General features: G+C 37.4%; 1 protein-coding gene across 1 annotated transcript in view; it reads right to left on the minus strand.

Moving 5' to 3' along the window:
- Positions 1 to 26,888, minus strand: part of fgd1 (FYVE, RhoGEF and PH domain containing 1) — a 39,866-nt gene continuing 12,978 nt past the window's right edge. The window contains exons 2-17 of the mRNA XM_052095060.1: positions 25,555 to 25,713; positions 22,832 to 23,018; positions 18,489 to 19,167; positions 16,871 to 17,109; positions 15,746 to 15,902; positions 10,805 to 10,943; positions 10,530 to 10,588; positions 9,209 to 9,355; positions 7,379 to 7,471; positions 7,210 to 7,289; positions 6,974 to 7,004; positions 6,749 to 6,850; positions 5,131 to 5,259; positions 4,898 to 5,056; positions 1,264 to 1,410; positions 1 to 708 (exon numbers count right to left, since the gene is read on the minus strand). Coding sequence (XP_051951020.1) covers positions 439 to 708; positions 1,264 to 1,410; positions 4,898 to 5,056; positions 5,131 to 5,259; positions 6,749 to 6,850; positions 6,974 to 7,004; positions 7,210 to 7,289; positions 7,379 to 7,471; positions 9,209 to 9,355; positions 10,530 to 10,588; positions 10,805 to 10,943; positions 15,746 to 15,902; positions 16,871 to 17,109; positions 18,489 to 19,167; positions 22,832 to 23,018; positions 25,555 to 25,713 — 2,777 coding nt within the window. The 3' untranslated portion in view covers positions 1 to 438. The remainder of the gene's footprint in view (positions 709 to 1,263; positions 1,411 to 4,897; positions 5,057 to 5,130; positions 5,260 to 6,748; positions 6,851 to 6,973; positions 7,005 to 7,209; positions 7,290 to 7,378; positions 7,472 to 9,208; positions 9,356 to 10,529; positions 10,589 to 10,804; positions 10,944 to 15,745; positions 15,903 to 16,870; positions 17,110 to 18,488; positions 19,168 to 22,831; positions 23,019 to 25,554; positions 25,714 to 26,888) is intronic.

A 26,888-nucleotide genomic window follows, 5' to 3' on the forward strand; every position in this document is an offset into this window, starting at 1 on the left:
TCACCATACTAACATGAGTAAAACAGTCTCACTTTGCTAAAACAAAGCCCGCAGGTCTTCTTTTGCAGAGTTGGAAGCCTCAGTCGAGAAGCCACTTCACAACACCTCCACATTTGGCAGAAACAGTCGATTTAACACAGAAAATGCTAGCCGTCAAAAGAGCTGATACTCAATATGATGCACATAACCACGTGTCTTCTGATAAGTTGTCTTTAAAGTGTGCATACTTTTGTCCGATTTTTCCAAACACTGGTCACTCACACTAGTTGAGCAATACACATTGAAACGTACCTGTAGATTTTTCATGCAATTTACAACTGACAATTAACACAGATGTGTGTAAGAGAGAAGTTATATGTGTGTGTGTGTTCTTGTTTACTATATCCTGTTGCTGTGGTCACATTTGTACAGTTTGTGTGTTTCATATTTTTAAGCCAATCATGTGCTTTCTCCCACAAGCGCTAGCTCCTCCCCCTCTTCCTCGAGGGCCTCAGAAATCGGACCATTTGACTGCAACTCCTCCCCCCTCCCAGCTCTTGATAAAACCTCTATCCAGCGTCGCTGTAGCTCCTCACTGTCGGCACTGAAGTAAACGGTCAAATGACTCTGACTCATTTTGAAGGCGTAGCGACGTTCTAGACGGTCACTTGTTTCAGGTAGAGACACCTCAAATCCAATCAGGGGAATACTGCGCTGAGCTTTGACATCCTGTTGAGACAAAGAGAGAAAATGATCAATAGATCACTGGTAAACAATTAACCGATCACTGTGAACCCCATTAGCCATTCAGTGATTGCACGGTTAACTTAAAAGGATTAATCTTCTGCATTAATCAAACTGCCATTGTATGACATCTCTGTGCACAATTTTGCACAAGAAAAAGAAAGAAAGAAAGAAAGTCATATAGGGTTAAAACAACACGGGGTGAGTAAACAATGACTGAATTTCAATTTTTGGGTGAACTATCCCTTTAAGTGACGTGGAGAATCGGATTCCATAAAAATGCAGAAACATGTATATTACATCCATATTATACAGAAGAGACACCTTTTTAAAGTCAACATGAAATCAAAATACATTTTATGATCTAATCAAATCCCGTCCTACATTCTTTTGCAATGGATGTCAGTGTCACTCGACAATACGTCACATTACTGTAGTACAAAGGGTTGTGAATGCCATTTATTGCTGATTTTAATAGTGGTGTAGTATTATTTATAAACCCAGTGGATTAGTTAATGGCACCCTGTTTGATCATCGTACCTGTGGAGCACCATAGATATACAGCACCATTGGTTCATTTTCAGGGATGACAAACCAGGCCTTTTGCCATCCACGTCCACTTCCCTTCTCCATGAGATGCAGGAAACTACATAGCACACTGTTTTCAGCTGCCACAGAGGCCTGTTTCTGCACATCGGGAAAACATGTTACCATTTCTATCTTAGTATGCAAACTACAATTTTGTTTTACCATCTCATCAATTATAAAATTGTACATATTAAAGGAAAGCAGTAGTCCAGTTTATTTGCAATTAATGGACAGTATAGTATATTGTGGATTACCAGAGACAATAGCGACTCCCTTAGTTTGTAAAAAAGATTTTAAAAAGTGTTTACAGTAATACACTTACAATGAAAGCCAAGCAGACAAGCTGTTTTTTTTTTTTTTAGCACTTTGTCTATTGTCCTGTTCATTGTCAGAAATTTGTTGTACTGTCCCGTACTTTTTGCACATGTTTGCACGTGCACTTTATATAGGTAGTTTATATAGGTATTTTATTTCGTTGTGTAGTCTCATGTGGTCCTGTGTTGGTCCTTTGTTGTTTTTATGTAGCACCATGGTCCTGGAGGAACGTTGTCTCGTTTTGCTGTGTACTGTACTAACTGTATATGGTTGAAACGACAATAAAAACCACTTGACTTGACTTGACTTGGTTGGAGGGTTATGGGTTGTTCAGACTGAACACGTTCTTGCCCTAAAAGTAGGTAGATGCAGTGCAACTAATAGAACAGGAGGCAGCTGTCTCGAAACATGTTTCTTTTGAAGTTGAATTTGTTTTTTTACCTTACAATATGACGCGTATTGCGATATTTCACGGATATTTATTGGTTTGATTTCGCTTTTAATTTAAATGAATTTGGATATAGTTTAGTTATAATGCCCGTTTTGCTTGTATGCTTACATACTGTATGAAATAAATTATCTTTCAGCTAATGCTGTTAATCATTATACAGGGGACCTTCTAACATGTTAAATTACGGACATATACATTTTACACATTTTATTTTATCCTTAGTTTTTCATAATTTTGGTGACATTTACCTTTTCTTAAAAACAATGCAGTCCATGTATTACGTCAACAAATATGGTGTATTGCATGATTGCCTATATTATATTACATATATAAAATATATTGTTATATTTTTGTTATTTATATGCCTAATTTGTACCATTTAGAATTATTTACTATGTAGAACAAGTGCTAAAATGGTACCGTCTCTTTAAGACCTGTGGCAGGGTCTTTGACAGTAGTTTTTGTTTAGTTGAATGGCTTCTTTACAGCATTCATGCTATGTGTGATTAGAATTAAATGTTTCTTTTGATGCTTTTGATAAATAAGTTACTGTAGACAACAGAAAGGTTATTAAAAGAGACATTATTTAACAACAAATGGGTTTCTTGGATCTAGTATTTAGACTCAAATTACATCAAAAGATTTACTCTCAGCATGCAGTGAAAAGATCTTAGTCCTGAACCTCTTCGCCACTACACAACTCAAACAGTGGTGAGTGAAATCTACAAAAATTACCAGCCAATGGATAATGGAAATTTTTTGTAGCATATGGGAAGTATTTACGCACATATGATTGCTGGGGATTGCAGATAGAAAGAAAGAGCAATCTTGGCATTTTAAGAATTGATGTGGAGTTTATACAATTGAAGATTAAGTTGAAAATCAATATATTTGCCCGGACCTTGATCCAAACACGTGAGAGTGGTCCAGCATTGTCTGTGAGAGAAACGTGAATCCTGCAAGACCAGTTTAAGTCTCTTTTATGCCTCATAGAAGCATCTATATCATGATATATCACGATACAGTATTGTGAGAAATATTGATATTTGATTGCATCAACACAGCCCTATTTTTAACCTGACACAGCATCTATAAAAAAGCGGTGCTCCTGTGCAAGGTGCTAAAAAAAACAGCGAGATGCAGAGCAACGGTCAAAAGATGTCAGTCTAGCACAATTTTACATAGAAAAATTATGTGAACGGCCCCACATCTTTGCATTTTTGTTAAAGCATCTACATGTATTCTTCAGTACAACAAAATAAATTAATAAATAATTAAGTTGCAAAATTGTTGAAAGAATATTCCGGGTTCAATACAAGTTAAGCTCAATCAACAGCATTTGTGGCATAATATTGATTACCACAAAATATTGATTTTGACTCATTCCTCCTTTTTTTTTTTAAATAAATAAATCAAGGAGACAGTGAGGCACTTACAATGGAAGTGAATGGGGGCAATTTTTGTAGGGTTATAAGGCAGAAATGTAAAGCTTAAAATTTTATAGGAGCACTTACATTAATTCTTCTGTTAAACTGATGTAATATTTGAGATGTAAATTTGTTTAAATCATGATATTTACAGTCATTTTAGGGTTTGGGGTTTGTTGACATTACACAATTGGCTATAACTTTACACAGAAAAGGTTAGTAAGTGATTTTATCACACTAAAATCATGTTAACACATGTTTATGTCTTGTGGCCATACTTTTGAATTGTCCCAATTCACTTCCATTGTAAGTGCCTCACTGTAAACCAGATTTGTGCTTTTTTTATTAAGAAAAGGAGGGACGGGGGGCCTGGGTAGCTCAGCGAGTATTGATGCTGACTACCACCCCTGGAGTCGTGAGTTCGACTCCAGGTTGTGCTGAGTGACTCCAGGAAGGTCTCCTAAGCAACCAAATTGGCCCGGTTGCTAGGAAGGGTAGAGTCTCAAGGGGTAACCTCCTCATGGTCGCGATTAGGAGTTCTCGCTCTCAATGGGGCGTGTGGTAAGTTGTGTGTGGATCGCGGAATGTAGCATGAGCCTCCACATGTGGAGTCTCCGCAGTGTCATGCACAACAAGCCATGTGATAAGATTAGCAGACTGATGGTGTCAGAAGCGGAGGCAACTGAGACTTGTCCTTCGCCACCCAGATTGAGGTGAGTAACCGCACCACAACAAGGACCTACTGAGTAGTGGGAATTGGGCATTCCAAAATTGGGAGAAAAACGGGTTTAAAAAAAAAAGGAGGGACAAGTCGAAATTATTATTTGTGGTTATCAATATTATGCCAAAAAGCTGTCGATTGAGCTTAACTTGTTTTCAACCCAGAACATTCCTTTAACTTTTTTAGGTGGAGGAACCTGTTTTGCATTACTGTTATTTATGTGGTGGTGTTGCTCCATGTAAACAGTGCTTTAAAGATACATAAAGATAGAATTTTAATAGTCGATTGTCATAAAAATGAACAATCAGTTAATCAATTTCCAGTAATCACTAACGTAAATACTGCAAAACATGTAAAGGACTTCTATATACCATGTGCGCAATTTAAATACACGTCAGGAATGCGAGCATTGGTATTTAAATACATTTTCAGTTTGGTGTGTTTTAATGCATTTATGTTTATCAATTCAGTTTGTTTAATTAACCATAAATGTATTGGTAATAATAATATTTTTTAGAGATAATACAGACAAGACACTGTCTCTAATAAAACTGATTTAATATTTTACTTAAACTGAAAGATGAGTTAAAGTTATTGTCTGTGGTAATCGAAAGCTGTCCATCTGGGATATTCTTGTATCTAAAATGCAACCATCTCTGTATTCCACTTTACCTCTAGAATGGAGCGACGCCTTTGTGTGCTATTGGTCAGACTGGCCGGAGAGGGCGGCACTCCTACCAGCATTGTATAGCAGTCTATACACACTCGGTTGGCTCGGTTGTTATCGTACAACAGACGAGCGCGGAACTCCGAACACTTTCCACACACCACCTGAAATCAAGACAGACCACATCCAGCCAATTGCCTCAACATCATGAGCATTTTAATGAGGTTGTGTAACCTACATGTCCACAGGCTTTGCAGTGATGTCGTCGTTTGGTAATAGAGTTGAACGGCTCCTGACACTTCATACACAGTGTGACCTCTTTCTCTCGGATCGGAGTGGGCGCTCGCTTTCCAAGCTCTGTGCAATTCTGACCGGGTTAAAAAAAAGAATGGGAAGAGAATAATATTTTACTCATATCCTTTATTTTGTCCTTAGGACATAAAACAGTTAACTTGTATCACATTATATTGTTGAAAAAATTATTATTTCAAGGGCTCTCATAAACGTCTGTGGCTTCAAGCCATCAACAGATATGACTGAACTGAGGAGATTTCAACACAGCTTTTCAGCAAATATTTATATCGAACATTACTACAGGGATTTTGTTAACTCATATAAATATAATAATTCTATAGCTAAGAATATTTGTGTATTTATGATGGTGTTTTTGTGTTATACTTTGGTTTAATCGTCTAATCTGTCAAATCTAACACAACTTTTGGTTTGTTGAAGCGCTTAGTTACAAGCCAATAAAATGTTCATCAATCTATAAATTCTAAACACAAAGTCCAAACGTAACGAAACTTGGTAAACTTCGACAAGAAAACATACTGAAGAGGTACACCAAATTTCATCCAAATCTGCCCATGGGGGGCGCTATAACTATACAATCATCATATCTCTGCAACTGTTATAACTGGCATACAACTTCTTTGATTCAAGTGCTTACATATCCTTAAAATACTGATTGGTCAAATCTACAAAAATGGCTGCCAGCAGCTTATTTCAGTAGCTAATAACTTGCAAGGTGAATGCCCAATCATTATGAAATTTAGCATTCTCTTACAAGCTGCCAAAATGATGCTGCATACCAAACTATTACTTTAAAAATGTTATTTTTATCTGTATTAGAGTATAAAAATTACTATTACAATGGGCCTCATTCATGAAAGACAAGCAGAATGTATTTCTGTGTTAATCATTCTATTTTCTTAGGTAACTTGTCGCACCAAATTAAATGTGAAAATGTACTTTAGAGAATGTTTTTAGAAATTATTTGCACATAATTTCACTCTGCTCCTGTTTCATGAATAAGACCCAATGATTTTTTATTTAAACAAATACTACAACAATGTATACATACTTTACAATTTATATCAAATATAATACTTTTGCATGCATTACAGTAAAGAGAGTGAGATTGTTTTGAATTACAGTAAAACAAATTTAGTGGGGAAACGTGCTTAATTTTCTAAATAATACTTAATGACATTTACATTTTACATTTACATTTATGCATTTGGCAGACGCTTTTATCCAAAGCGACTTACAGTGCAATTAAACAGGGACAATCCCCCCGGAGCAACCTGGAGTTAAGTGCCTTGCTCAAGGACACAATGGTGGTGGCCGTGGGGTTAGAACCTGTGACCTAATGACATGTTTAATGTTGTCAAAATGCCAAAAAAATCGTAATTGTCCTACAAATAGCCTTATTTTCATTACGCAGATTTGTATTTATTTTTCTTTCTTTTGATTTTGGGGTGTAATGTAACCCGGACATAACCTTAAGAGGTTTCGTGAGATTCACCAAATGAGGTCCAGATGCCCCGAGTATGAGTGATGAGTTAATAACCAACCGGAGAGTTTGGAGGAGTGAAGTCCTCCTCACGAAACGAGCAGTTGATCATTCGGAAAGTTTCTAGCGTCTGTTCGTGTCTCTGTATAGTGGCCTGAATTGCCTGTGAAAAGAAAGAGAAAGACAGAAATGAGAACAGAATCCCCCACTGGTTGTGGATAAGCTGGATGAGATCAGGGAAAATATTAAAACCTGTAATATGACATGCTGGAAAAGAAAAGCTTACCTGAATCCAATCTCTCTTCTCTTCCTCCGTCCTGGCAAAAATAAAAACAGCAGTCATTTAAAATGCCAATAGCCACACATATTTATTATTGTTTTTTCAATAGCTCATATGCTCTTCCTGAGATTTCTCCCAAAGGCAAAAACAAAAAAGAACATTTCTGTGGTTGTCAATCAACCTCAGATTTAATTTTCAAGCATAAAACACAATCCCGCATATTTTTCAGCCATTAATTGCACCTTGCTTGCAGCTCTAGAGAACGTTGCTTTCCGGACACTAGGAACGTCCGTGATACATTCATGCTGTTGGTCTCTTTCAGCTGTGAAACAAAGCGAGTGAATCACCAGTTTGATGACAGCAGGTTTATTTTTTATATAACAATGTAAAGGAAATAAAAACGTGACAAACCTCCATGCCGTCAACGTCAATCCGTGCTCGGACACCAAATTTCTGTCCTATCAGCCTCAGTTTTGGGACACAGTACAACAACCTATCGTTGAACTTCAGTGAGAGAAAATAAAATGAGTTTAATGTGCATAATTTCCCATAAGACATTAAAGCTGCACTATGCAAGATTTTTTGGTAAAACATTTACAAATTGCCATTATTGATTGAGTACATTAGTGTTCAAAACAATGTTCTTACCTTACCCTGATTCACTACGGTAAGCCTATAAAAATTATTTGTATTTTGAGCTTTCGGGACCGATTTGGCGTGACATTGCTGGCTTATGACGTACATTCTTGTGTCATTACGTCATGTCCGTGAAAATAGGAAAGAAGAGCCGGCTGTCTTATTCCCATGTTAACAGTAGACGGCGGTTTAGTTTGCGAGTATCCGTTAAAAAGAAAAAAACTACAGTTCAGTCAGTCACACTAACATAGTTCAGGACAGCAATCTGGATCTGTTATCTATTTGGTAAAGTTATTTACCTGCTTTACCTGCTTGGATAAGTTGTCTGGTGGGATTGTTGAAACTAATACTGCTTGTCATGCTTGTATGAATCAAACAATACTCACGTGTTAACCGATCGCAACGTATCTACGTTGTCGGGGGGTGTTACTGTGACATGTTTACTAATATTTATGGCTTCTGAAATTGACTTCTTGTAACTGTTATATTGCATTTTAAAGCATATTATTTTCATGTTAAAGAAACTATATTTTATCCCCATCATTAATTAATCCTCCTTTTATGATTTTAGTTTACGGTGTTATTGTGTGTATTGCATAGACATAATATTGCATTATTATGTTTCACTTGCATTATAAACTGAAGTTGTACAATATAATATAACAATAATAAAGTCTTCTATTGAACTCGTATCAGCCATATCACGAGTATCACCTCTTAAATTGATATGTGTAGTACAATACAAAAATTAATAATAGATAAAACACTTGAAAATGTTTATTAAAATATACTGGTAGTGATTGAGTCCCCTGTTCTCTGTGTATGTAATAATATGTAATAATAATATTTCGGTCCCTGGGTAGCTCAACGAGTAAAGACGCTGACTACCACACATGGAGTTCACAAGTTCGAATCCCAGGGTGTGCTGAGTGACTCCAGTCAGGTCTCCTAAGCAACCAAATTGACCCGGTTGCTAGGGTGGGTAGAGTCACATGGGGTAACCTCCTCGTGGTCACTATAATGTGGTTTGTTCTCAGTGGGGCGCGTGGTGAGTTGTGTGTGGATGCCGCAGCGGATGGCGTGAATCCTCCACACGAACTATGTCTCCGCGGTAACGCGTTCAACAAGCCACGTGATAAGATGCGCGGGTTGACGGTCTCAGATGCGGAGGCAACTGATATTCATCCTCCGCCATCCGGATTGAGGCGAGTCACTACGCCACCACGAGGACTTAAGAGAACATTGGGAATTGGCCATTCCAAATTGGGGAGAAAAAGTGGAGAAAAAAAAAGGGCAAGTAATATTTCAGTTTTAAATGTTTCATTGTATACCATTAAATCAGCATGAAAATAGCATGTTATGACTCCGGCTATAAATATCTCAAGTCATTATCACACACAGACAAACCTCAAATAATTAGATTCATCTGCCAGAAGAGCAGTGCCAAAACACGATTCATGTAAAGTGTTCTTCCACAAATTGCTTGCAATTTTAAGTTTCACCCACAGATGTCGATTGAGAGCACAAAGTTACATAGTGCAGCTTTAAAAAAACAAGATTGTTGCTGATTTTTCTTGAGGAAAATGTGTTGCATGTTTCACCCACCAGAATGAGGTATCGATCCTGTGAAGTGCCATTCTTGGCCGACAGTTTTAGTATGTGTCCCTCTTTAATAAGTTCATTAGTCGGGTTAACGATGTCCTCTTCTCCACCGAGCAACTCGTAGACCTTTAACAGCTTCCTCATGCGCTCCTGAAGGACAAAAACATACACAAACACACTTGTAGAGATTGTAGACATTTTTAAAAAATGACACAAACAAATCATTCATTTATAGTTTGGAATCAATTAATTGAAATTAACAGTTTGAACTGTTCACAGAAATATACTGAACTTACCAACTCGAACGGCATTTTTGCTTTTGAAGTTTAATACAGTAGTTGCGAGTCGCAAGACAAAGGATCGCAAAACTAGTCTTAAGATAAGAAGGACTGTTCTGTGTTCAATACAAGTTAAGCTCAAGCGACTGCTTTTGTGGCATAATGTTGATTACCAGGTTTTTCATTCATTTTTAAAAAGAAGCAAAAAATGTGGTTACAGTGAGGCACTAACAATGATAAAGTGAATGAAGCCGGTCCATAAATGTTGTAAAATGTAAAGCCACAAGACATTAACATTATACGTGTTAACATGATTTTAGTGTGATAAAATCGCTTAATAACCTTTTTTAACAGGTATAAATGTAAGTTAAGTTTTGTGGCTATTCTTTGTAAACAAAGTGTATTTTAATGATTATAAACTGGCCCCATTCACTTCCATTGTAAGTGCCTTACTGTAACCACAATTTTTGCTTTTCTGTTTTTTTAAAGAAACATTATTTCTGTGGAAATCAACATTATGTCACAAATGCTGTTGATTAAGTTTACCGTGTATTGAGCTTAAAAAGTGCATTAAAATCATTGCAATATTCACACTGTTGCTAAATGTAAATATTTTAATATTTACATTTACATTTATATTTATGCATTTGGCAGACGCTTTTATCCAAAGCGATTTACAGTGCACTTATTACAGGGACAATCCCCCCCGGAGCAACCTGGAGTTAAGTGCCTTGCTCAAGGACACAATGGTGGTGGCTGTGGGGATAGAACCAGCAGCCTTCTGATTACCAGTTATGTGCTTTTACACCACCACCACACCATAGTTTGTGTCATTCGCCATATCGCCCAGCTTGCAAGAGAGTGTCTCAAAATGTATAAAATAAAAATATGCAATTAACAGCTCCAAATGAAAGACTTTCCAAACAGACTACATATTAAAAGGGCCAACCATGCTTAATTACAAAGGGATGCTAAGTGGCAGTATTGGTTTTTTCATGGTGTGTGGCGTGCATGCGGTGGCGTGGTTCTTCTTCAACTTCACTCACCATTTTTCTGATGGCAGCATTTGAATGTTCTGCCGCTGTGGCGATCAGCTCCAGAGATTCTGCAAAGGACAACAGCATGCATTCATGTTCATCCAACACGGGTCTTGATATTCATGACTGTCCTCTACCTTTTCTCTTGGCCCGTTAACCTCAAATGAAACGTCTCACTGAAATATTTCCAGACACATGCCTTTGAAATAAAACACAGAAATTGCACTGCCATGGCCAGTGAAGAAGTTAAGACCCATTTCAGCATTCCTCTGTGCTTCACTCACTCTGCGCATCTTTGAAGTCATCCGCGTCCTCTGGCAGACGGTGCAGATAGTCTTTGAGCAGCAGCTCGTAACGTGGGATTCGCTGCACGGGCTCCAACATGTGGTGCTGTAGGGTAAGATTCCCACACCTCTCCTCTTTCTGCAATACACAAACACACCCAAAATCACACTATGAGCTACAACACAACTGCATAATAATTTTCTTAATCAGTATTTTGTCTCGTTTTCCAGTAAAAATAAAATGATTAAAAAAAAATTACATTTAATTAATTAGTACTTTGTAAGATTAAAAAAAAAACATAAAAAATATATTTTTTTAATAAATACTAATTTCTTATCGCAGTGGCAAATTGTATTTATGTTTTTCTTGTTTTAAACATAAATGTAACAAAATTTAGGGAGGTTTATGGTTAAAACAAGAACCATATATGGGGTAAAAAATGACCTTTTTAATAATTGAAACATGAAATCACCCTTAGTTGAAGAAACCCTCACACACACACACACATATATATATATATATATATATATATATATATATATATATATATATATATATATATATATAAGGTTGTTAATTTATTAAAATTGTAATCGATTTAATTACATGGTATGCCGAGTAATTAATCGAATTAATCACACATATAAATATTTGCTAAGAAAGCCCCTCAAATAACAATAATTCAATATATAATGATAAAATATTTATAAATAATGATATTTAAATAATTATAAAAAAAATATATATATATATATATATATATATATATATATATATATATATATATATATATATATATATATATATAATTAAAATGCAATACATTATTGATAAGACAAAACAAAAAGTGGTTTCAGAAGGCAATATATTGTTTATTTCCATATTAATCAACATAAGCCTATTATTGGCCTACAGTTCACAGCAATTCAATTTGCAATTGAATTTATCAATATGTCAGAGGTAGACTTATTTAAGGACGCGTCAATGTACACCTGTTCTTTTGGAGAGTCTCACTTAGGGTTGCCACCCATCCCTTAAAATACGGGATTGTCCGTTATTTGAAGATGACATTATATGTCCCGTATCGAATCTTTAATTTTTAAGTAGATTGCATCATGGCAAAGTCATTCAAGATCGTTAATTTAACCTCGATTTTCATTGAAAATGTTGCCTACAGTGGTTAAGGGACCATCTGAAATGTCTAAACATTGTAATAAAACATGCTAAAAATTTTAGGGTGTAATAAGGGACCATCTAAAAACATCAGCCAGACCAACCCCCTGACACCTTTCTATCATGGCCAGAATTAAGTTTTCAGCAATTTGTGCTTCAGTAACTCTTCTGTGGGATCGGACCAGACGGACACCGTCAGGGTCTCAGTGTCATTGCCAAGACCCTGACACTGAGCTGCAGCACGGTGGCCAAGACAATACAGCGGTTTAACAGGACAGGTTCCACTCAGAACAGGCCTCGCCATGGTCGACCAAAGAAGTTGAGTGCACGTGCTCAGTATCATATCCAGAGGTTGTCTTTGGGAAATAGATGTAAGAGTGCTGCCAGCATTGCTGCAGAGTCTGAAGGGGTGGGGGGTCAGCCTGTCAGTGCTCAGACCAAACGCCGCACACTGCATCAAATTGGTCCCAGAAGGAAGCATCTTCTAAAGATGATGCACAAGAAATCCTGCAAACAGTTTGCTGAAGACAAGCAGACTAAGGACATGGATTACTGGAACCATGTCCTGTGGTCTGATGAGACCAAGATAAACTTATTTGGTTCAGTTGGTGTCAAGTGTGTGTGTGGCGGAAACCAGGTTAGGAGTACAAAGACAAGTTTGTCTTGCCTAAAGTCAAGCATGGTGGTGGGAGTGACATGGTCTGGAGCTGCATGAGTGCTGCCGGCACTGGGAGCTACAGTTCATTGAGGGAACCATGAATGCCAACATGTACTGTGACATACTGAAGCAGAGCATGATCCCCTCCCTTCGGAGACTGGGCCGCAGGGCAGTATTCCAGCACGATAACGACCCCAAGCACACCTCCAAGACGACCACTGCCTTGCTAAAGAAGCTGAGGGTGAAGGTGATGGACTGGCCAAAACCCTATTGAGCATCTATGGGGCATTCTCAAATGGAAGGCGGAGGAGCACAAGGTCTCTAACATCCACCAGCACCATGATGTCGTCATGGAGGAGTGGAAACCTGTGAAGCTCTGGTGAACTCCATGCCCAAGAGGGTTAAAGCAGTGCTGGAAAATAATGGTGGCCACACAAAATATTGACACTTTGGGCCCAATTTGGACATTTTCACTTAGGGGTGTACTCACTTTTGTTGCCAGCAGTTTAAACATTAATGGCTGTGTGTTGAGTTATTTTGAGGGGACAGCAAATTTACACTGTTATACAATCTGTACACTCACTACTTTACATTGTAGCAAAGTGTCATTTCTTCAGTGTTGTCACATGAAAAGATATAATCAAATATTTACAAAAATGTGAGGGGTGTACTCACTTTTGTGAGATACTGTGTATATATATATATATATATATATATATATATATATATATATATATATTGTCTCTGAAAATAAGGCAAACACACAAAGTGTCAAGATGATTCATTGGTAGTATAACCTTTGCGTGATTGAGTCTGTAACATGCTTGATCCCCTTACAGCAGTCTGTGATCTCAGGCACTGGGCTTCTCGCACTCTTAATATTCTTCACACAGTGGTTACCAGATATGTTTGAAGTGCAACACCAGGACTGATTGGGTCTAGCATTAGTATTCACCATAACCTACAACATCTCCAAAACACGCCTGCACCCACAGCGATTCACTCTTTCATCTGATGCACTCAATCACCACTGAGCCGTGGGAGCAGCCTTGTTATTTTAAACACGAACACTCTTGTTTCAGACTGTGAAGGTGAATTTTGTGGAGCACACCTGGTGGATGAGATTACTGTATGCATGACTAATACACACTCTGTCGGTTCATTTGATGGGTGTGAATTATGCAAGATTGCACGCAATTAGCACTCGTTATAAACCGCAAAGTGGGTTTTCACACATTTCAGCCGAGAGTGTGATCTTTCACACTCGACTTCCACTTGAAGTTCGAAGCAAATGATATCTGTCATTATATTGTCACGATTAGAATTTTACAGAGAACTATTATCTTTTATTGCAAATTTAACTCCTATCATGTTTTCAAACTTTTATACCTAGAAATCCATTCAGATACTAGGGCTCTTGTTCCAATCCAGAGAGACAGTTACTTAGCTAATCAGCACTTTAAGGCATCAAAGTTGTCGCTCCAGACACAAAGGCTGTCCCAAAAAGTAGGAAGGAAAACGATATACCTCTATTTGCAACATACATGCATTTACATGTGCAGTATTAATCAAATTACAGCAGATTTTGTAGTCAAGCTACAGTCTTCATCTGTCTGTCCAAGTATACTTGACACAATGCGTAATCGAAAATTTGTACAAAGGATGTCAGATTAGGAAGTGTTAAGATACATGCTGCACGTCACTCCAGTCTTTTGGATCATGCGCACAACATCGAGACGTTGTGTCCCGATTAACGTGTATACATGATGGACAAAGACGAGCTACAATCGCATTATCTAGCTCTGTTAGTCTCACTGTTAATTTAGTCTGGCTAAAATCTAATTTAGAAAAGTGCATGTACTGATAGTAACGTCAGACTAAACTTTTGTCGCTAGTCAAATCTGTTGCTGATTTCATGTGAGGAGCACTATTAGGGGCTGTTCACAAAGGTCTGTGTTATTTTTAAATTGTTTGTCAATGTATAAATTAGGGATGTCAAAAAATATAGATATATCGATTATTAATGTGTGTATCTTCCGATCATTCCATATCCATTTTGAAATGTCTTTTTATTTAGCAATTATTAGCATTGTACATTTTTCCTTTAAAAAAAAATGCATTATGCATTCGGAAAATTACATTTTAGAATAATGACCTTAATACTGACTTTGTAAATTCGATTTTCCAATTATCAGTAACTCATCTGTAGGCTGTTATTTCCCAAAATGTCCACAGAAGTTTGCGTAAAGGCTAAAGAAGGTTGACACTTTTAACCTACTTTATGTTCTGCTGTTCCTGTAAGGATCATAGAGGCTTGATCTTAGTTTTATGTGGCTGTTGTGTTTTTTGGACTAGTCCGTGTTTTATGCTGTCGAGTGTTTATTTAGCCATGAAGAATTGAGAAAAGTAGCTAGACAAGCAAATAATACTGTGACTTGCCCCCGCGTTTCAGAATATATTTAGCAGAGGGACAAATATAATGTGAACGGATTGTCCATATTTTTTTATTCAAGAGTGTAATGCAGGATTTCAGGCATGCTAATATCCCAAGTTATGTTGTATTTTGCCAGTAATTCCAATCAATTTCTTCTAATAATCCCTGATACAGTATATGATCATGTATAATGTTGTGGTGATGTGGGCGTGGCCGAGCGCTGGTTTGTGAATGGGGGGCGAGGCCAGGAGGAATGAATGGGAAGGACTCGCACCTGTGTGTCATTTATCTAACAGCTGTTCTGTGTTTCAGTGATCCCAAGCCTAGTATAAACGCACTAGATAGATACGTCTCACAACTAATACATCAGAACGCAGATGTCTTTAGACATGTTTTTTAAAGCGCTTTAACTTTACATGCCATCGTAAAATCTTGGTACTCCTGATCAGGACATAGTAAAAACAGCAGGCATGTGAAGGTGTTTGTCTAGCGCATGTTTACATAGAAAAACATAGTTGCAGAGCGATGCTAAAATGCGCTCGATGTGAGCGTCCCCTTAGAAGATAGCTCACTAGGGTTTGGAACAGCCGGTGTCTGGCTTTCACATCTTATTTAGGCCATCATAGAACATACCAGAAGTGGCTCAATGCAACGTATTTAATGGCAGTCTGGTACCTGGATGTTATGAATGATGGTTTTGAATTGAGAGGAGCGTTGCATCCAGGTGTTCACCAGCTCCATGGCTCTGTCAAAGTTTTTGACATACTCTCCGTACATCTTGAGGAAAGGTGCCAGCTTCTGCAGGATGTCCCCGATGCGGGGGTACAGGTCCCTGAGGGGAGAGGAGCAGAAGTCAATGTTCGTTCATTAGTCCACATTTTTTGACAAACTTTTTGAGAAGGTCAGCATTCCCTTTCCAAATTCTGCATATTATTTTAAAAACCGGAGGATTTCTTTTCTCTTTCCTTAATTTTTCTTTCTTTTCTTTCTTCCTTTTCTCTTTCCTTCTTTCTTTTCTATTTCCTTCTTTTTTCTTTGATTCCTTCTTTCCTTATTTTATATTTTCTTTCTTAAATTTTTCCTTCTCTTCTTTCTTCCTTTTCTCTGTCCTTCTTTCTTTCCTTTCTTTTCTCTCTTTTCACTTTCTTTCTTTTCTCTTATTTCTTTTCTATTTCCTTCTTTTTCTTTTATTTTCTCTTTCTTTCTTTCCTTATTTTTTCTTTCATTCTTTCTTTCTTAAAGCTTTCCTTCTTTTTTCTTTCTTATATCTTTCCTTCTTTTTCTCATTCTTTTCCCCTTTTCTTGTCCTTTCTTTTCTCTTTCCTTCTTAATTCTATTTCCTTATCTTTCTTTCTTAAATCTTTCCTTTTTCTTTCTATTTTTTCCTCTCTTTTCTTTTTCTTCTTTCATTCTTTTTCTCTCTGTCTTCCTTTACTGTATCTTTCCTTCTTTTTTCTTTTCTTTTTCTTTGTAATTTTTCTTGTTCTTTTCTCTTTCTTCTTCTTTCTTTATTTCTTTTCTTTCTTCATTTTCTCTTTCCTGCTTTCTTTCCATTCTTCCTTTTCGCTGTCCTTCTTTCCTTTCTTTTCTCTTTCTTTCTTCCTTTTCTCTGTCCTTCTTTCTTTCCTTTCTTTTCTCTTTCTTTCTTTTCTGTTTCTTCTTTCTTTTTCTTTTTCTCTCTGTCTTCCTTTCTTAATTAATTCTTTCCTTCTTTTTAATATTCCTTTTTTGTTTTCTCTTTTTCTTGTTCTTCCTTTTCACTTTCCTTCTTTTTTCTTTCTTTCTTTCTTTCTTTCTTACCACTCCTCCATGCGTTTCTCCAGTGCAGGCAGCAGGAACTGCTGGTGGAAGCAGTATATAGAGCAGATGTTGGAGAAGATGCCCATGACCATCTCAGAGGGGAAAGAGCTGCGGGTTCGAGCCTCCTCCATCAGCTGAGCGCAGAAAACCTGATCCAGGAGGTGCAGTCTGGACACATAAGCCTTCTCTGTATGCAGCAGCTCATTAGCAATGTTAAACACTCGCTGCTGGACTGACAGCTGGAAAACAAGACAACACTTCCTGAGTAATGACAGTTTGAATACACCTGCAACAACAAGTTGGAGGACTGAATTGTGTAGAATGAGATGCGTCATAATATATGACATACTTCATAAACTAAGTGAATATTTTTTACCAGAGCTGAGCCTAATTTCTCCAATCACTGTCTACTTGTAAAAAGTAATATAATTAAAATATATTAAAAAACAATTTAGATTTCTTTTCAAATGAATGGTATACTAAGTCATATTTTGTTTATAGTTTGCTGTGTCTTATTTTTCTACCTAAACTACTGATAAAAAAATTAGACTTGGACTTAAAAACTGACATCTATTGGTGTGAATCCAGCATTACACAAAAACAGGCGTTTTCAATTACAGATGCTATTGCAGAAATAACCTCTTTGCAAATGTTTTTGTCACCCATGATTAATTTATTCTGCAAATAAAAGTGTTCAGTAATAGAGGAGTTACTGGAAAGGGAGTAGTGTTTGGCTGGTCATGTGATCTGAACATGGCGTCATCCATGAGGGGAGACCACCGTTATGAATAGTTTTGGTCTACGGCACTAATATGACAAGAGACAAGTCTTAATTTCATGCGAATGTAAATATGAAACTTTCCTTTCACAAATACAACACTGCAAAAAATCCTTTTATTGCTCAGTATTTTTGTACTTGTATTTCGTTGAAAATATCTAAACATTGACAAGATAAGAAATCTTGTTTTCAGAGAAATATAACAAAATGCAGTGAGGTTGCTCTGAAAACAAGACTAAATATATCAATTGTTATTTTGCTTCAAAAGTACATTTATCTGGTTTTAAGGATGTTTAGTTATTTACTGGGAAACAAGACCTAAAAAATTAGGAAAACAATTTTGTGCAGTGTACCTTTAAACATTCATATTACACTGCAAATATTATTTTCCTAATTTGTTCTTGTGATCTGGTAAAATATCTAAAGCATACTTAAAAAAACATTACTTGAAAAGCAGAATTACATAAGATATTAAGTCTTGTTTACAGAGAAATCTAACAAAATCTAGTGGGGTTTTTGCTTTAAGGTGCATTCAGTCATTATTTCCTCATTAAAAAAGTTTAACTCCTAAAGGCATGAATAGCATTGCAATATACAGGTATGTTGGAAATCATGACTACTCACATTAAAATGAAGACTCCAGTCATATCAGTAACCTTATAAAAGCTGTTTTATTCTACATGGAGAGGGTCCGCACATGGGGGCTGCCATATTAGTCACATGACCAGCTGAATACTTAATCTCAGTGACCGTCCTGTTATGTGACACTTTCACTCATTGATTAAATTAATCATGGCTGACTGTGAATTCTACATTTCTACAATGTCACTTTAGTCTCACCTCTGTGGAGTCCTGTCTCTCAGCTTTAGGGAGAGGTTGTAGAGCCATCGGATTCATTTCACTTTCGTCCCCGCTGCCTTCCTCCATATCACTGTCCCCCTCTGAGTCTCTGCCTCCTTCTACACCACTGGCCCCCTCTCCTTCGGGCCCCTCCACATAGCCACAAGAGAGGCCGGGCCCTGGGCTGCAGGGACAAATGTCCCTCTCATGGCCGATGCGATCCTCGTCCCCAACAAAGCACAACTCCTCACTGTGCGAGGGCGAACTGATGCTGTCAATACCACTATCCCTATTGGCCAGCTTCCCATCCATCTGGGACGGTGGGAGGGACAAGCGGTCAGAAGGGATTTCTGATTGGTTGGCCGTAAGGTCCCTTATTTCCATAGTGTCCAGCAGTTTATCACAAGCACCGTAACCTGATTCCATAGAAAGTCGCTTTTCTGAGCAAGACGCTCCGAGTTCACTGTCGTCTTCTTCAGTTTCGTCCACCTCTGTTTCGTCCTTTTCTTCTTTCTCTGCTTCTGCCAGCGGCGCCTCTAGTGGTGCTTCAAGGGAGGTGCAAGGTAAGATGAACTCCAAGGGTGGGGGACTAACTGCCCCTGCAGCTGCCTGCGGTTCGGGGACTCGTGGGGTGCACATCACTCCTCCGGTGATATCTGGCACCACAATGATCTGCTCCCTGAACATAGGTGCAAAAATCCAACATTCATGTTATCAATAGCAACATCTGTAAATATATGGGTGTTTCTTTAACATTGGGCACTTTTTCATCCCAGGGGATGATTTTGATTTATTTTAAAGAAAATATCTAAACTTTTTTCTTTTTGTTATATGAAGGCCACATTAAAACTCCAAAATTGGAAACTTTTTACCAGGCCTTCATGATTTATTTTTGCTACTTTTCAAATGCATTTTATGTAAGGATTTGACTGTTTTAGCCTTGTCCCGGACACAGACATTCAATATTAAACTCTGAAAATCCATTATAAAAATACTAATTATTACATGTTTAAAACTATGATAATCTAAAAAAAGAGTTAAATAAAAATAAACCATTTCAGTATTTATTCATAATCAAATTTATTTTTATCAATACTAATATGAGACATTAGAGAAAAACAAAAACAAGAAGAAAAAAATAAATAAATAAAATCAAGGAAAATATCACTTGTGAGCAGAAACTTTGTATTAGTCGTCATTTCCAATCAAACTGTCATTTGGACAAATTATGCAAAAAGTGTGAGAATATTATTTGATTATGTGTATTTAGGATACATGATAAGTTAGATACAAAATTAGCCTTAGCAAGACAATGGAGTCAGCTAATTTATTTTAAAATATTAAAAATGTAATTTTCATCACCGTCATTTCCAGCACAGAATTCTATTAAACACAATAAAGAATTTGAGATGTGCTAGAAATGACACTATGGTGAAAAATGTTCATGTCTTTCAGAAAATAATAACAAAAATGCCATAAATCTCCTGTGATGCATGTACAGACTAGAGGTCGAACGATTAATCGGCCGATTTTTTGCATTTTTTACATAATCGGCATCGGCCAATATCCACGCATATCAAGCCGATAATTAGGCAGGCGCATCTGTGGGCAGCCTAGTGTTGTTGTGGAACACGTGTTCGACACACGCTGCCCCTAGAGTCATTTTCCAGCAGAGTGAACAGACCTCATCCAGTGCCTAAGGAAGGAGCTAAGTTCCTTGGAGAAAACAGTAAGGGTTAAATTTGTATAACTTCTTTAGATTTAATTAAAAACTTTTGATACGTTACTGCCAACTTCAAGAAAAAACGTGACAAACGCGATAGTTGACATGACGTTCGGCTACTTTGGATATTGATAGCGTAGTTGAAGTTGCATTATCACAGCAGAAGGGTTGCTATCATGTCACAATAACTAAGCAAGAATTTTGCAATTACAGACAGTGAATCTGAGACTTTTATTTGTTCTGTTTGTGTGTCTTATATTTGAGAGGGTTGTCACTCAATGCAGATAAATAAGTAATAAAAATATACCAACGCAGTATTGAAGGACTGGCTTTGGTAAGCTCGGACGTTACCGGTTCTGCTGTCGGTACTGGAGAAATTAAGAAAATACATTTATTATTGCTATAAAGAGAAAGTTATTTTATATCGCCAGCCATTTCTATGTATAATAATATGAAACCATTTGTCTGTGATGCAATTTAGCTATTCGGAGTCAGAGAGAGAGAGAGGGAGATCTCGCGCACAGCGTGCCACAGCGAGCACAAAACGAGCCCAACACGAGCCCAGCATAATGAGTGACAGAACTAAACATTCAAACATAGCCTGGTTTAGATATGTGATTATTAGTCTGATTTTATTTTAGATTTCGCCTTCCAAAGATTATAAAAATAATATTTATACATAAGCCGCATTCTGTCTAGCACAACTTCCTTCCCTTCACAGCGGTGCACTGACATTTCTCCTTAAAACTCAAACTTAACGTCAGAATCAGCACGATCGGTGATTGTTGTAAAATGCTACTGTTGCTAAATTGCGGGACGCGTTTAATAATAAAAAGAGCGCAAGATATACCGTTCCCAAGGCGGCGCGCGCTCCAACACAGACCACAACGAGACAAGCAAAGTATAGGCTACTTTGGGTTTCATGCGTCTAAACGATCAACTATACACAAAAATATGTCAAAACGACCGGCTTGGAGATTCACTTAAACACAGTTTATGTCTTAAATGGACGTAGTTATGGAAATAGTTGGGGAGAAAATATGCTGCATCAGGAGCTTATTAGATCTGAACTCGGTCTTAAAGGGGAAGCTGCAATTATTAAACGTGTGACGATTGAGCCACTGCGAATCAAACAACAAAAGACAAAGAGAAAATCACTCACAGCTCTTGAATGAATAACTTCTGCATTAATAAGCATTAATCTATCTATGATAAACTATGCAGTGTTATTTTACAATTGATTACTTTATTAGATTTCTTTTTAGACCACACCTGAACAGTAATGTTAGTAGACCTTCCTGAAATAAAATGTATATATATATAACAAAAAGAACCGTTAAGAATACCGTTAAAGTACCGGATCGATAAGCAGTATCGGTAAGATAGTAATACCATTAAAACCTTAACGATACCCATCCCTAGTTATGCCTGTGCTTCTCTTGGATGCTCTGAATATTGGATTACGTGTCTGGATTGCCCCTTAATTAAAGCTGCATTTGGATCTCAACCTTCTTGTCTCGGAGCAGTTCGTAACACCTGCTTTGTTTATTTAATATATTTTTTATACATTATTTATACAATATGTTTTTACATTATACATTTTTAATTTAAGTGTACAAGTGCAGATTGGTCAAGTGTTCAATAAATGTATTTGTTGAGAAATGTTGTCTATCTTAAGTAATTATGTGTGTTACATTTTATCTTTCAAATAAAAGGTTCAAATAAGAGGTTAAAAACAAGCACATATCGGCCAAAATAAATCGGCAGCATTAATCGGCCATCGGCCGACCCGGATTTCAAAAGATCGGCATCGGCCTGAAAAAAACAATATCAGTCGACCTCTAGTACAGACACTGTTGGACATTGTTAGTAGACAGATTAAAAAAAAAATTGAGTTCCAAAAATGTTTCTAGAAATCCACAGTGCTAAAAGTGCCCAAAATTGAAGAAACACCCTTCAATTTTACTTTAAATTCTGTTGTAATATTCCCAACAAAAACCCAGTTTCTTAAAGACATCATCCTCCAAGTGACATCATTTTAGTGGTAAAATAACAGTTTAAACATCAATAAGTTTTGCTATGGATTTCATGAATCCTGTTTTGAATTGACTCACTCTAAAACATCCCATACTGATTAAATAAAAGTATAAAAATCGGTTTTTTAAAAGTTAAAAAAAATTAATTAACTTTTGTAAACTGTCAATGCCTCATTAAGCAATGTGTAACTTTAGCTCTTTATTTCCATCCTGTTTGGCATCCTGTTCATTTTCAAGTTATAATTAATAAAGTTTAAGTGCCTTAGCTTGAGCCGAGCATATTTCTAAAAGTCTGGTATACACTTCTAAAGAAATACAACACAAGTATATTCGTTCAACGTTACAGAGTTCAAAATGCACTGCATAACAGTAATTACCCATTTATAGATATATCCAGTATTCCCATAATATCTAAAGCACATCACATTGTGGCATGTAACATGAATAGAAAGCTATAAGATGCTGTTTACCTGTGATTGACAAACAAACGCAGATACAGCAAATCAGTTTAAGTAATTTGAACTATGAATAATACAAATCTACCGTAATATAAATAAATGGTTCCAGCTTGTTTTCTCTCTCACCTCTCAAACTTCTCGATGAGCGAAAGGACACAAGTGGGGGAGGAGCTTCCATCTGCTCTTGGTAAAGTGGTGCGTGATTGGCGAGGGTCAGCGGGGAGTGGGCGGCAGGGTGGTGGGGGGAGGGGCTTGTCTGGGGTGCGTGGCCGTCGAGCGCACTGCTGCTGTAGATGTGGTGGTTTCGGGGGCACTGTGCGAGACAAAATCAATACGGCAATCAATAGAGTGAGACTGGTGTATGATCACATGACTGTACCACAGATGCATGAATGTTACATTGGAACAACTGGCAACAATAACAAGCACTTTTATTAAATGACATCATATTTACAGATCATATGTTATCTTAAAATATTCAAGAGATCACAGAGAATACAGGAAACATTAAAATCACTGTGACCTTATGAGATCTAGTTATGAGTCTTGCATATATGTATATACCCACAAAATACTAACAGTTGGCAACAATAAAAAGGGACGTTAAAGGGATAGTTTTTTTCATTATTTATTCAATCATTAGGACAATCCTTTAAATTATTTTCTTTCTTTCTTTCAAATATTCATGTATATATATGCAATATGTTATAATATATGTATAACAGCAGTCAAAGTTAATGCATTAACGCATGCAATCCTTTTTTCATGTGGAGATCAAAGCAGCACTCGACGTTGTTGTTGACACCCTGACACGAATTATGAATACAGCTTCATGATTGCTGAAACAAAGCGGATAGCCACAGTCTGCCAGCTGATTCATATTGTGGAGGATGAGAGTTTAAAAGATTTAATGCCCATTGCAATGAACATGTCACCTATGGGGGGACTAGTTATTTAAATTGGTGAAACACCCATTTAGACTTTGGGAAACATTTAATGTTACTTGAATTTGTGATATTTTAGTACATTTCTATCTTTATACTGTGGAAGGCTTTGTTAGTAAAATGTTAATAAATATTATAGTTACATATTGTTTTGTTTTCTTTCCTAAGAAGGAAATCAGTGCATTTTGATAGACTGAGAGCACTAATATACTGTATCTACCCTCACCTAAAGGATTATTAGGAACACCATACTAATACTGTGTTTGACCCCCTTTCGCCTTCAGAACTGCCTTAATTCTACGTGGCATTGATTCAACAAGGTGCTGAAAGCATTCTTTAGAAATATGGCCCATATTGATAGGATAGCATCTTGCAGTTGATGGAGATTTGTGGGATGCACAAAGCTCCCGTTCCACCACATCCCAAAGATGCTCTATTGGGTTGAGATCTGGTGACTGTGGGGGCCATTTTAGTACAGTGAAATCATTGTCATGTTCAAGAAACCAATTTGAAATGATTCGAGCTTTGTGACATGGTGCATTATCCTGCTGGAAGTAGCCATCAGAGGATGGGTACATGGTGGCCATAAAGGGATGGATATGGTCAGAAACAATGCTCAGGTAGGCCGTGGCATTTAAACGATGCCCAATTGGCACTAAGGGGCCTAAAGTGTGCCAAGAAAACATCCCCCACACCATTACACCACCACCAGCAGCCTGCACAGTGGTAACAAGGCATGATGGATCCATGTTCTCATTCTGTTTACGCCAAATTCTGACTCTACCATCTGAATGTCTCAACAGAAATCGAGACTCATCAGACCAGGCAACATTTTTCCAGTCTTCAACTGTCCAATTTTGGTGAGCTCTTGCAAATTGTAGCCTCTTTTTCCAATTTGTAGTGGAGATGAGTGGTACCCGGTGGGGTCTTCTGCTGTTGTAGCCCATCCGCCTCAAAGTTGTGCGTGTTGTGGCTTCACAAATGCTTTGCTGCATACCTCGGTTGTAACGAGTGGTTATTTCAGGCAAAGTTGCTCTTCTATCAGCTTGAATCAGTCGGCCCATTCTCCTCTGACCTCTAGCATCAACAAGGCATTTTCAGCCCACAGGACTGCCGCATACTGGATGTTTTTCCCTTTTCACACCATTCTTTGTAAACCCTAGAAATGGTTGTGCGTGAAAATCCCAGTAACTGAGCAGATTGTGAAATACTCAGACCGGCCCGTCTGGCACCAACAACCATGCCACGCTCAAAATTGCTTAAATCACCTTTCTTTCCCATTCTGACATTCAGTTTGGAGTTCAGGAGATTGTCTTGACCAGGACCACACCCCTAAATGCATTGAAGCAACTGCCATGTGATTGGTTGATTAGATAATTGCATTAATGAGAAATTGAACAGGTGTTCCTAATAATCCTTTAGGTGAGTGTATGTATATATATATATATATATATATATATATATATATATATATATATATATACATTATATGCAATTTAATATATTCAATTTCAAGACATCATATTTATTGATATAATACATGGATTTGTACAGTTTTAAAAGCTAAAATATGATCAAAAAGATGAAAAACTATTGATAAAATTACATTTTGTTTATATGCAAAATGTACATCTTAACTGAAATAAACCCATATGAATCAGAATCGAATCTAATAGAATCGAAATTAGAATCAAATCGAACCGAGAGATTCTGAATCGGAATCAAATCATACATTTGTTTTAATACCAAACACTGATGAAATGCATGGATAAGAGCAGCTTGGACATTTTTCAACATCTATTATTTTGTGTTGCACGGAAGAAAGAAAGACAGATTTGCAACAAGTAAACGATGACAGGATTTAAATGTTTGGGTGAAGTATACTTTTAAATGTACAGAACAAACCTTGAGGCTTTGGCCCAGGTAAAGGTGGGCGTGTTTTGGGGGGTGGAGGCGGGACATCCTGAGGTCCGCTGTCACTTGTGCCATTGCAGAGCTGTGAATCCAGGGGTCCAGGGTCAGAGCAGAGGTGCTGAGGGGTCTCGTGGGCTCCGAGACAGGGGCCTGGGTCAAGTGACAGACTCTTGGTTAGAAGCTGCGGACTGGATGCAGTGGGCCCTGACAGAAAGAGAGAGTTCACACTCGCTTTGATCTGGAGAATTTAAATTAAAAGTATCATGGCATTTTTGGGGGAATAAACCATGGTTCTTAAACCAATTATATTAGTCCAAATTTGAAGTTTTGTAATTGGTTTCATTTGAACTGAATGTTTTGGTCAAAATGGTGCCAATCTGAATCTGTTTTGTGATTCAAATTCAGATTCAACTTCAGTTTAAGTAAATATACAGTACACAACTCTCTCTTTCATAGCCAGAGCTTTGCAATGGAACTGCAGTGCATGTGTACACACAATTATCATTTTGTTTTCATTTGAAAAAAGGTTCATCATTGGCAGCAAGAGCATCTCAGACAGAAAACTCTTTTATAATCAACAAGAGAGCAGAATACATGAGGTAAATTCAATTCAGTCTAATTTAATGGAGCCGGCTGGGCGTAATGGATTACAGCTTGGGTGAGTGATACATCTGAAAGCCCAGAAAGCATAAATGTACAACAAGTTTGCCCGTAAATCACAGCTGAGTCAATAAACTATGTGTCCACATCCAGTGATCGCTACAAAGTATATACTTGTGTTAATCATGGGGTTAAATTACACATTGGTTTGTGCTGACAATCTTAACATGACATCAACCTGTGACTTCTGGGTAAAGCTGGAGAGCAGTAAAGCGCTCGGCCCACATGTTGGGCTGTTGTGTGTTAAGTAGGTCAGTGTGTTAAAGTGCCAGTCTCTACTGTGTTTATTTCCTGTCTGGCTCAATCAACGCAACATATCATGAATTGAATCTAGTGACATAACAATATTCAGGGCAGAAACACACTAATATCCTGCTGGAGGGAAAGAAGCCAGCTTAATTTTGATTTTAATATACAGTAGGGCTTTGATCTGGAAATTAACAAGGCAGGGCTCAACAATAACGATGGCTCTCTGACAAGAGGCCAATGTGAGAGAGTTTCGGGTCAGGTGACACTTGACAAGTTTTCACTTGCCCTAACACAGCACTGGCTTGATGATTGTTAATCATATGTATTTTTATGCGTTTTTTAAACGCAATCTTATTTCTTTCTGCTGATGTTCATCCCTTCTTAATCATCCATTGCCTTTCCATCCCTTATGAAAA

Source organism: Xyrauchen texanus, chromosome 27 (assembly GCF_025860055.1).
Source record: "Xyrauchen texanus isolate HMW12.3.18 chromosome 27, RBS_HiC_50CHRs, whole genome shotgun sequence".
In the NCBI taxonomy this organism is placed as follows: domain Eukaryota; kingdom Metazoa; phylum Chordata; class Actinopteri; order Cypriniformes; family Catostomidae; genus Xyrauchen; species Xyrauchen texanus.